The sequence below is a fragment of the Bombus vosnesenskii genome, unplaced genomic scaffold (genome assembly GCF_011952255.1).
Source record: "Bombus vosnesenskii isolate JDL3184/JDL3185 unplaced genomic scaffold, Bvos_JDL3184-5_v1.1 scf7180000016263, whole genome shotgun sequence".
NCBI classification, from domain to species: domain Eukaryota; kingdom Metazoa; phylum Arthropoda; class Insecta; order Hymenoptera; family Apidae; genus Bombus; species Bombus vosnesenskii.
Window position 1 is genome coordinate 1154634 of NW_022884332.1, and position 13192 is coordinate 1167825.

The following is a 13192-nucleotide window of genomic DNA, read 5'->3' on the forward strand; positions in this document are numbered from 1 at the left end:
AAGATAGATTTATTATAAAAAGGCGGGCTGACATAATATTTTTACTTTGCTGATTGGAGGTATTTTACTTTACTTGGCAGAGATATGAAACTTTGACTTTCCGTTGTCTTTGTTCTCATGGTATTGAGAGGATAATATTATACGTATTCCAGTAATTTTAAGTAAATTTCCTGTTACGATTCCTTTATTTTCTCTATCTTAATGTTGTTTTAATAAGCGAAAAGGGATTTAATGTTTTCATAAATTTCATAACGTGAAATTGGGCCGAGAAACCATCCATTCGTATTTTTCTCAAACTCAGACAATTTTTTATACAATATTTGTGTTACGCATAAAATTTCCTCGTAGCAAAAATTTCATGTAAATAAATAAAAGATGTCGAAATTATCACACGTAGTTTTCAAAATCAATTCAATGAATACCGATTAAATATTTATTATACATGGCTAAAAATTTGTTTCATTAAACGTCATTTCATTAATTTACCGCCATTAACATTATTGTATTAATTTTATTCACTTTCCAACCTGAAGAAAAAATTCGAAGAAACATAGATTTAGCCAGAAATGAGTAAAAAATTCTCCTTTACCTCTAAGTATTGGAAACTCAATTGGCAAGCGTCATATCTGCGCTTCTTCTCTACGAAATCGAGAGGTCTGTCGAAGCGTATGACGTTCGACGTGTTCCTGCAGAACAGAATTCGATGAATTTATTCCTCCCAAGAGGATAGCCACGACAGGATCTCGAGGAAGGCATCAATTTCCGATTTCCGTGATTCTCGCCTCCCCGTTGAATCTCCTTTTCAACGACTGGCCACTCAAAATATCGACCGCCATTCGATCCTAACAACTAAAAATTCTAACAGGCGGCAACTCTCTTCCGTTATTCTTTACATCGAGAAGTTTCTTATAGGCATCGATGCTGACGTTCAGATGACGATTACGGAGCTTAGACAGTGACTAAAATTCTATAATAATTCGCCAGATATTTTTAACGTTTTTCGAAAAAAGAAAAGAGGGGGAAATTAATTTTAATGATTAATTTTAAAGTTATTGAACAAGGGAAAGAAAAATTAATTTTTACGATTAATTTTTAATTTCGTAAAATTTCCATCGAAAACTCGGTTAAAGGACTTGAAGATATGATTTCGTGTGCGTTTTTTTTAAGTTTCTGATTTTAAAAAGGAGAAATATTAATATTTATGATCTCTTCTGATACAATTACAATTTTTATGCTAACATTCTCTAAGTACAAGCCTTATAAAATTCTGATATCCAAGGATCCAACGTGAAGCTGTTTATTAGACGACACGAAACGTCTTCTGTTTCCGCCAACATATCTCTGGGACAATACAAAACAATTTGCACACGTTTCTCCCTCGCGAGTAATTTCGCGAGCTTCAAAACGAGAACGCGTGAGGTATAATAACGTTAACGAAATGAAATTACTGCAAGTGAAACGCGGCCTCTTTCTAATTTCCCTCAAATCTCCGTCTCTCGTATCGTCTCGCTCGATTTATTCTCGGCTATTTTTTCGTGGATAATCCGAAAGGAAGATACGTATATTCACATCAATTCACGAAAATCCAGACTCTTGAACGAGCGCGCCGGTGACAGAAAGATTTCTGAATTCAATATTTTCGCAGGTACTGTAACGATGTTGGTCACATGGGAGCGCGCATACGCGAACGCGAATGCTCAGCGAACAAGGCAGGAAATACGAAAAAGAAAAGAACGAAAAAGCTAGATCTGCAGCAAAAAATTCAAGTTTTGGTATTGACAAATATTCTGCAATCTCGAGTGGGAGCCGCAAAAGTCGAAAACGGTTTCTATTTGTACCTGCAGTCTCATCGATTTTCAACGCGTGGTCTTGTCAGAGGGATATCATATATCATATATCATACATCCACTCGAAATTCAAGGAAAAAATATGTTGGACGGATGTCGCTAGTTTTAGAACGTAAATAAAATATCCGGTCAAATATTCGATAAGAATGGCTATTAGATTTTAATAAGAAGATTTCCTTAGTGGAATTATAGAAATTTTATTTACTTCTCATTATAGGTTTATAGGCGGATATCCTAGGTGTACACACCACTGCACATATGATACAAATAACCACCTAATATTGTATATAAACGTTTTTCGATACCATTTACATTGTACATAAAATACTTTTTGTATCCACGCAATTGAATGACTTCAATAACTTGAAATGGCAAAAATTTAAATATTTAAGTGGCACACTCTGTATAATCGTTTCTAAAAGAATTGTTATATTTCATAAAACGAATTGCAGTGTTTAATTGAATTTTGTTGTAGCTTCGTTTCTTAAGATAATAAGCTGTTCTCAGACCTAAAAGCTTTTAATCGAATTTCGAACAAGATTATTCCATCTGTAACACAATAGAGAGTATACTATAACTTCTCGTAGTACTATATGCGTATTTTTCTCCACACACATTCTCTAAACTGTGATAATTAAACTGTGTCTGACACTGATTGATTCGAGTTTAACTACTGACGCTGTCACCTGTTACAATCAATAACTATATATAATATAACCTTCTTTTACACGATAAATTATCAATCGCTCATTTGTTATTCAGTGATTTAAGAAGCAAAATGAAAGAAAAAAATTCCCAGATACCAAGCGTCCAACGAATAAGCTTCGGCTGTGTCAACCGAGCACTCGCGTCCCTGTCGATCAGCGTGTCTTCCATTTTAGCAACCGTTCGAGGACAGCAAGCTGTATCGAAGAGAATTTAATTAAATCCATTCGAACGAAGCCTGTCTATCAACTAACGTTATTTACTCCTCGTTTCCCTCTTAAAAACAGTTTTGACGAACTCAAATTTCGTTTATTAATCAAGTTCTAAATGCGTTATGATTTAAATTATATAAAATACAGACTGTATTTTCATTTAATTAGAAATCATTCCTTTAAACATATAATTCCAGAGTTTTTACGACTTACCGGTTTGGTCTATCTTTTTCAGGAGTACATTTTGATACGAGCACGGAACGTCTGGTCAGCGAAATCACGACCGCGGTGAAAGTTTACGCGTACGGCGCCGAGGATTTCTTGAACAATCAGGCAAACAGTCATCTCAGTCTGAACACTCAGCTCAGCTGCGAGGGAAGCTACGGCGAATCCCGCTGGAACGCTGGGGATCTATTTTTCAAGTAAGCGTTGCTTTTAATCCAACATTTTTAGGTTCGGTACACGAAATACGGTGTACGGAATATGATCGTAGAAAAGGAATACACAGGGTGGTTGGTGACTGGTGGTACAAGCGGAAAGGGGGTGATTCTGCGTGAAAAAAGAAATCGAAAATATAGAATACAAATTTTTCATTTGAGGCTTTGTTTTCGAGAAAATCGACTTTGAATTTTCGCTCGGTACGCGTACGGTACGTTATAACGGATCTCACTGTAGATTGTTGTCTCGATGGAAATATTAAAAAAAAGAAATAAAAAATAAATTTTATTCTATATTTTCGACTTCTTTTTTCGCGTAGAATCACCCCCTTTCCGCTTGTACCACCAGTTACCAACCACCCTGTATATTTGAAAATACAACTCTTGTACAATTGCATGATTATAATCTTTTAAGAATTCGCTAATATTATATTTGCGTTTCTATTTCGATTTTTATATTCTCTCGGTATTATATCCGCACAGTTATGTTCTCCTGAGCTTCCGCTAAATTTTATTTTATTCCGAAGGAAACGAAAAAAAAGGACATTTTTTTTCATTTCGTTGTTTTATCACATAAATGTTATATTACCGTAATCGCATCAAAATCTATTTTTGCGCAAAAAGTATCAGTTCTGAATTTACGATGAGAGATTTAATATGCAAAATTCAGTCACGTGATATTGCGGTGACGGAATTTTAATTTAATCTACGGCAAATACAACACTACAAAAGTGAACCTTAAGAAGTTAACGAAATACCATTTTAGATAATATCTGTTGTCAACGCCGAGTCGATACTGTATTTTAATAGAATATTTTTCCTTTCTATAAAATTCAATTGCATGAAATAGATATATCCCACTTTGGCTGATCAAAAACCATTTAACATTACATTTCAATTAATTGGCCACGTAATTTCATTAAAATTACAGTTAAGATAATAGCATCATCTAGCGTGCAATTTATGATATGAAATTAACAGTTCCACCAACCATAAATTTCGAGTATAATTAATTAATGAATTTATTCGATGGCAGAACGTACAGTTGTATGATGCGAGTAATCGTTACGCATAGGATAACCTTGGCTTAATTACCCATGGGGGATCTGAACATTGATTAAATTCATTTGATAATATCAATTTATCGGAATTGATGCGTGGGACGAAAAAATGACCTTTTAAAAGTCCTGCATGCATTACTTCGATTATTACGATAAATTCCGGATTATTGCGATAAGAGTAAAAATCGTGCAGAATGTCGTTACCGTCTCATTGCGATCGTATTTATTTTCCATCATAGATCGTATTTAATTGAAAGGCAGAGTTTAGAGTGGGATTGACTTGCACATGAAGTATAATGCGTTATTCATGGGCAAGAAGTGGTAGCTCTTGAATGAAAGAAATTAAAATGTCAAGACGGAGAAAAATCGAAGTAAAACTCGCCGGGTTGTTATTCATCGTTACAGAAACAGAAGGAGCATAATAAATACCCGTAGAAGAAAGTCAATTCTTTGCAGACTGAAGCGATCGCAGACAGATCTGTTGTAACAACAGACGCGAGTTTTAAGATCGAGGTATTTTCACGTAAATTAAGAAAACGAAACTAGAAACGAGAAAATACGAGAAAGAAGAAAAGTAAGAAGCAATGAGAAAGAAAATTTATTTATTTATGGATAGACTGTGAATGTTCGTGGATTTATGGTGAATTCAAATTTACAAAAAGCATGCAAGATATTCCTGGTTCAAGTACATCTTTAGTTAAGGCTTATTTCCTTAATTGTATTCGCGAGAAATATACATTTGCGTAAACATCTGCAATTTATTCGGAAACGTGGACTGTGCGTAACTGTAATAGCACGAATATTTCTAAGCTTGCTTTTTTATAGCTACTAGATGTTAAAAGATTCGTCTTCCTAAAACCCAAAGAATTCATAAAACTAAAATGGTGTTGTAATGACGAGTTGATGCTCAAGGCAGAATCGTATTACCTCTTTTTCCAGGTATTTGAAAAACGTGTCTGTTGAGGGCGATCAGGGGAAGCCGAACGTCGAGTTCACCCAGGACGGCGTTCTGAAATCGGCCGAACTGAAAATCATGAATCTCCGTCCCGGATTAAGTAAACAACTCGTTTGGGAGGAGGTGAGTGTTAAATTTTCTACGTGTTTTTGTTGTTTTCTACGAGATGCCAGGTTACTTTCTAAAAATTCGCTAGTTTGATCGAGATTTGCTATTGTACCGCTGAAATTTCTCGTTCCAAGCGCATACGATTGAATCTGCCACGGGTTTCGCAGAGATCAGCGTAAAATATAACGTAGATATCGCACGACTCAGCGACTGGATGTGGGATAACAAGGAATTGAAGTTGAAAAATATTAGATCCCTTCGAAGATTTCGAGGGAACCCGGATAGAAAAGAAGGTTTACGAAAAGAATTCGCGATCTAGTATTGAAAGAAAGAAGCTACGCCAGATGTGGATTTCATTATCAATGAAATTCTTGTATATCCCCGCGGACATTCAATCATATTTATTAGAATTAAAAGAAAAGGTTATAATAAATAAATAATGTAATTGGCGATAATAAGTAATGTAGAATTTGAAATTAAATTTAATTGAAACTATGATCTTAAACTATAAAGTATCGTGATAGTTTTAAATTATCTATGTTAACAGAAACAATGAATTTATTAGAAGAAAAATCGAAATTTTAAACCTGGTTTAATAGCGGTAAATCATTTCTTATATTGGAGGTTTTATTATATGTCCATACTACTTTTCTGCCACAATACGTCCACATTCAATTTTGTTAATAGTCCAGAATGCTCCTATTGATCAGCTTAATTGAGATATAGATCTTCCTTGCAAGATGCCGGCCGTACACAAAAGATATAATTGAAGAAATTGGCTTGAAAGGGGAAAAATTTATCGATATTTCTAATATTTCAATTAGCCGAAGCAACTGACTGATAAACGAAAGAAATCATATTCGACTTCAGTAATTAAATCGATTTCGTTCTTCTCTGCCGTGTTAAAAGAAATTATTATTCTTATCCGAAATATTTATCCTAAAGAATATAAAACTGAAATTGCCGATTTTTACGGTGGAAATTAAAATGGAAGATACTTGAAAAATGATGTATAATAAAATTACGTAAAAACAAGTAGAAGTATACTAAAACGAACGTAATTAGTTCTGAAATCTTATTCGTCATATCATCTGTTAATTCTAATCCAAACTCACGATCTGAAACAAAGTTAGGTTCCCTTTAATACAAATAGTAAGAAAATAATATTAATTTAATTATTTAACTATCATATATTATACACGTTAAACCACGAATTACCCTTCTTTAATAAGAACAATAACATAAATAATCTAATTCAGGAACAAGATAAATTACAATCGTAGTATTCTGATTTTATCGAATAAAATTTTTCGTTCAAAGGATCATTCAAATTAGAAATTGGTCAGTTTGTACAATCTTAGTTTAGTCGTAGTATCTAAATATTCCAGATAGCACCGTTTAGCGATTCAGAAACGTTTCCGTAACAAGAGAGAATTACGCCAAAATATTGTTATATGCGAATCGTTGAGTATTCACTAGCGAGGCAGCTGTGCGAATTGGGCTTTAGGTTGCGGCTAGAGAGGGAAACTTCGTTTTCTAATGGATGCATTTGACGTTTAATTAACGTCCGGCATCGTATTGATCCAGCGTACACGTTCAGCCTAGACCGTATCGATCCTCGTCGCGAGTTTTCGCGAGTTCACGCGCGAATTGTCATGGTTCGTCCGATACTCGATATAGTGGCACTCACGATATAAATTGAAGCATCGAGTAACAGAGAAGACATCGATTGACGCAACGACGCCCGCTGTTACACGCTTCCTTATATTGTTCTCGATGCAGCGACTGAATTAAAGTTAAGATATATAACTCACGTGACTTTAATCAGGATTTTAGATCCTCATTTTCTCGGATTTCTGCCAATCTTCTTAGCACGTTATGTGACACGACACCGGTCCAGACGGACTTTAATATAGTAAGTTTAAAGTAATTCAAAGTTTTGACATATTGTTGGACATTTAATGCCCTGGAACGTCAATTGGAATTTTATATGAAATAATTGCATTAAATTTCGCGTAAATACGGAATATGAGAATTTAGAAGAAAAGTCTGTTTAATGGATGTATTTTAAAAGTTTAATATCAATATCCATCTTGATTAATTTACGAAATATAATTTGAACAGCATCGTAACGAAGGCGGTCTGTTGATAAAATGTTAATGACGTTTGATGTTTTTTAACGGTGTTTCCTTTCTGAATTCTCAACGATACGATTAAACAAAATTATAAAGAGAAGAATGGAAACTTTGTAGCGAAGGAGGTGTATTCTTTAAAACACTACCGAGTGGTTCGTGAGGTGTTAGAAACTGTTATATAAAAATAATGAAAAACCTCCGAGAAGTAGAATAAATAAAAATTTTGATAATTTGAATTAATTATGTTTTCCATTCGTTTGGCTGCATTCAGTTCGCTCAAGTAAGTTATAACATTATTCCGTGTCAACACATGTTGTCATAATTTCAATAATATGACGTCTACTAAATTTTTTATAATAATAATACCATCAACGCGCTATTTTATGAAAAATAGTCGTGAACTAATTTACTCTGGTATGATTCTCAGCCTGTAACGAGGTGGTCGCTTTAATTTCCGTTGCGTTCAAACGTTTATTCACAGTTCGCTGACGAATATCCGGGTCTCACCGAAAGGAATTTCACGAGCGACTTTCACGTGACCACCGGATTTCATCGTGCTTTCGCAAGCTGCCCCAGTAAATCTGCGCGTAAACCCGTAACAAGACGTTTAGCGTGATATATCGGGGTCGTCTGTGTTGTTCTTCAGAAGCTGTGGCTTTTGACCTTTGGAATGAAATATAAAATAACTGATCGATTTGTTTTTAAAAATATATTTGTGAAGATATTTATACTCGTTATCCATTACCGGCATGCCTCTGATATTTATTTGAATATCGTTTAAATGTTATTTTCTCCGATTTTACAATTAAGCATGTTTCCATTTATTGGTCGATTATTAAATACCTGTTTTATATTCTGTATTTGCAGTTGAATTTAACCGAAATTTATCCAAAATGTTTATCGTACATATACCTACTTTCCAAATAAAAACCGAAGTGCAACAACAAGTTATATAGGCACTCACTGAAAAATTTTACTTCAATTAAACAATTTCGAAGACTCTGTATAAATTCCATAACAAAATCAGCGAAAGAACTTTGTAATTTTTTTAATCAGAACCCGTTTCCCTCGTACTTTAAAAACATCACGTTCCACTAACATCATCTTCACAATTTCGCGAATCTGTATTTTAAGCAGCTAAATACTGCAGAACAGCGACAGAAATACCAGAGATAAATAATTCTCATTCAGGCATAACCAACCTCAGATTACATACAAGTAGAAAGGTATCATACAAATCCGGGTCGTTCTCTTTCATTCAAGTTATCTCGGCCGAATCGTGACGATTTTATGTATTCCCATTCAGCCTTAAAGAATCGAATATCCCGCCAGCAGCGTAAAGAACTGCCCTTTAATATTCCAAACCGCAACTACGTTATTCGCGAGTTTTCATGTTTGAAATGCCTCGTTCAACCAATTCATGTGTTGCTCCTTTCTTGAACGCAACTTTCTCCCCTCAAAGGGCGATACTCTTTTCAGAAAGCGGCACGAATGTCGCTTCTGTCGCTTCATTTCATTCCGGAAACAGAAGGTGCTTTTCACGCGGCGTCAATGACGAGGATTCCGGTCGAGCGAAATTAAACGTGTCCACTTAATCGCGGCAGACACCGAGAACCGCAGAATTCGGTCGTTTCATGGAACGTGCTTCACGGATAATCCTAATGCAAACGCTCCGTAATTACCGCGAAAATCTTTTTTTGCGTTCAAATGCTGACCTGCTCGTTTTTCTTTTCTCCCGCCAGTGCTGGTTTCCCACCGTCTTTTCACAACTGTTCTTTGTTTTCCCTGTTGAATAATTTGTTTTTCATGGCTGGATTCATTTCTCCCGCCTCCTTTCACAAGAAGGCACGTTTACCTACGTTTCTTTCTCTTCTGTGCCTTAGTAAGTATGCGTGTAATTTAGCGTTTCTGTTCTTTCTTCTGCATTTAATCGTTGGTTTTATCACAACCGTAGTTCTTTTCGCTTCGGTTTGCACAATACACACGCTCTGAAAATTATTTCTTTTACGCGAAAGTCTTTCACGCTTGAGAATTTGCACAGTAAGAATTAGGAAATTGTTTCTGTATGTTTGTTTTATTTTCGAGTCTCAAGGGTGTTGTTTGGACTCGACCCTGATCTTGCTCTCGACCCTGGTCTTGTTATCGCATCATTGTTTCCGCTGCCAAAGTGTTTCAGCCTCGCGGTCATTTTATTTTTCTATCGTTTTACGTATTCGCCGTTCTTTATACAGTCGAGAAGAATATTTTAGATTGTTTCATCTCTGTCTGGTTTCAATCGAGCAAATTCAAATTAAAGCAAAGTCAATTATTGTTTATCTCCATTCGAAATGAATTATATTTGAAGATCGTTTTATGGGAAATTTAAACGGAAAAGGAAGTATCTAGACGGACACCAAATTTCTCACTATATTCCTTTAATGACAGATCATTTCTATCAAATTGATAACAAATAATTCTTTACGAAATTTACCGAACTAAAATTCAATTAATATCTTGTAATTCAGATTATCGTTGTTTTCTAGAAATCAGTTTCAGCAACGTCATTCTCATTATTTTAACATCTTTCAAACGCTAAGGCTAACAGAATTTTTGTTATTAACAACATTTTCCACAAAATTAAATAGGACAACGATTTAAATATAATTTGAATGGAAGTTGTATCAATAACTTGAAGTACACCTTACAAATGTTTAAAAACCCGAAACGTTTCCCCTATACGTTTCATTTTTCTGAAATTAAATTATGGAATTAAGTTAAACTGTTCTTTCTCACAACTAAATTCTTTTTATTACGCAGTATACCAACTTTATCCAATAATATGGTTATCCGACGTTCGTGCGCCAAAGATTTTTACTAGCATTTTAGAACTTAACCGTAAGTTGTAATGCCAGTGTTAACTTAGGTGACTTTTATGGGGATTTCATGGTAGACAGTAAACGTTGCTCCTCTTTTCCAACCTCCCATCGTTCCAGAAACTTTCCCCCTCGTGTATCACGATTTTCGGCTTCAACGGATTTTATTTGATCATCGTTACAGCGCGTGCACCCTACATACATCTGTTGGTTTTCTTCTTAGATATTTTAAGTTTAATCTGATATCTTACGAGAAGTAACTAAATTTATCGTTGAGACTCTGTTAATGTAAAACAATTACAATTTGGATATTAAGCTTGAAACGTACTATACGAATAAATAAAAGTTATAATGTAAAATTCAGTCATCCGTTGAAAAGCTTTTACACATTACAGTTAATAAAATTAATCAAATGATAAGTGGAATAAAGAATGGAAATCTACAGGACCTTTCATGTTTATTATGAAAAATAATTTTTATAAAAAGCAGCTTGTAATTTCGTATGATGGGTCACACAAAATTAACTCATTCGTATCTTTTCGTGGAATTTAACATACGACATGTGTGCGTACGAAACTTACTGTTGCCTATCCCATCCTGTACTGTAACAAAGTTCATATTTTCATATCAATTCATGCTACGTGTATTTTAAAAACGCTGAAATATTACAGCTATTAATACAACAAACATTACAGGTTTAAAATGTGACCCAATTTTTTACAAAACTGATAAAACTTAATCGATAATTTCGACCGTTGATAAAAATCAATAATTCTTTTCTCTATATTTCTTCTGTAACAAGTTAACCGTTAACTCTTCCATAATTTCTCGATTCAATCAAAAGTAATACTCGAGATGAACTACGAGGGAAAAAGTTGAGTCTCTCATTCGAATTAACTTAGCGTATCGAGATCGCTTGCGAACGAAGAACCAAGTCGCTCGGAGAACTTTTGTTTCCCCTGGACGTCGTTCTTCGTCGTAACAATTCTAATTGCTTCCTGCAATTCGCGTTGTTTTAACGTCGATTCGCAGCCATCGCGAACGCAACGAAACTTCAATTATATCACCAATGGGAATACGATGAACGCGCCGTTACAAGGAGATTTCCTTCCGTGTCTGTAAGCACGCGTTTCCGCTTGACTGATAGAAATAATTAAACGACTCGAAGGAAACTCGACTGGATTGCGGCCCCGGTCTGACGAGAAATGATAAATAGAGTCGAAAGGAAACGAGCTACTTTGCCAAACTAATTTCTCCGGAATTCCAGCCACCACTTTCACTCGCGTTATCGACAAAATGACAGTTCTACGGCGAGCAAGTGTTTCCGTTTCGAGTGCGCGAACTCGACAGGGTTATTTAACACGCGAATGCGTAACTTGTACGTTTGCGAAGAAAGATGCTGTGAGGAAGAAGCGTTTAAGTAAAATCAGAGATTACCTGCTCTTTTATTATTGTAATAGCATTCGTGATTTACCAATCAAAAATTTGGAATTACTTCTCTAATTATATATACGTGTTGAGTCTATATTAACACTAGAACTACCACACCAGTCAAATTGACTGGTTTTACAATTTTATTTTAAAATTCCTACTTCGTGTTATATTTTTTCCCGCGATGATGTAACGACGAGAATAATATAACGAATTTTATTTTGTTTTTTATGTGTTCATACTGAAAATAATTTTGTATCAAGGCTACTTATACCGATACCAGTCAAAATGTAAAAGGGTCTTGCAATCTGTTTATCGAACTCCAATTAACGAGTTTTCTCGTTTTCTACAAGCCCTCACACGTTTTTAAAATTTTTACTGCGTATCATTTGGTATGATGATATCAGTTATCAGGAAAATTCCGGATCGATCGCTAGATCGCTAGATGCTATCACTAGAAATACCACACCAATCAAAATGACTGGTTCTACGATTTTATAAACGTGCCAACCCTCGTTTGCAGTTGTAAAAATGTACTACATAGCATGGGATTGCTTCTGTGAGAAAGTAATAAATCAATAAATATAAAAATATTTTATTACGTATTCTTTTAAAGACCACTCATTTTGACTAGTTTTGGTAAAAACAGCTTCCTGTCAACTATCGGTAGTTCTAATGTTAACTTTGAATTGACAACTTATTATCGATTCAAAAGGTCGTAATCGTCACACTGTCGATTTCTATACATTTATCGTACGAATAGATGTAATATAATACGAAACGATATATATAAAATATCCAAAATGTAGTGCTTTTTGTAATATTTGGCAGGTGAAACAATTTTCTACCGAGTTTTACCGATTTTCTTAATTATCATCCTCGAGACATTTAGCAACCGTAATCAACAGGAAACGATTCGCAATAAACGTTCAAGCGACTTTAGTAATCTTTCCGATCCTCAGGAATCTCCAATTCTCTCTAACGACTCAGAATGCTCTTGTCTCAGGGAAAAATCCTTCTTCGCTTTTCTCTCTTCCATTCGTTCCTTCTATTTTACGTCGCACGTACCCTGTCGCTCGTCCAAGCCCAGATATGGTAAATGTAGCAGGTCTTGTACATAACCAAGGGTCTTGTCGATGGATCTGATTTTACTCCCCTATTGACCCGTACTTTCACCTATACGACCTCTCTTCAAACTACGATACTACGACAACTACGACTGTAATTCAACTAAGACATTCGAATAATACTTAATTCTTTATTCGCGTATCCTACGCGTATTTTATTACATTTCGCGAATGAGAATTTGCGTGGATGATGAGCGACGAGTAGACTACACAGTTTTACGAGCATGGAACCTATATAAAAATTTGCTTCACATACTGAAAATTGCTTCACTTCGAATATTTTCTATATTTTTGTATATTATTTTTATTTATTTATTTATTC

The 13192-nt window shown here is 34.9% G+C and overlaps 1 protein-coding gene across 8 annotated transcripts in view; it reads left to right on the plus strand.

The window, feature by feature from the left end:
- LOC117242097 (glutamate receptor ionotropic, NMDA 2B) overlaps nt 1–13192 on the plus strand; it is a 314701-nt gene that overhangs the window by 237769 nt on the left and 63740 nt on the right. For all 8 annotated transcript variants that reach the window (XM_033508487.1, XM_033508486.1, XM_033508488.1 and 5 more), the window contains 2 exons: nt 3000–3186; nt 5202–5340. In XM_033508487.1, coding sequence (XP_033364378.1) covers nt 3000–3186; nt 5202–5340 — 326 coding nt within the window. The remainder of the gene's footprint in view (nt 1–2999; nt 3187–5201; nt 5341–13192) is intronic.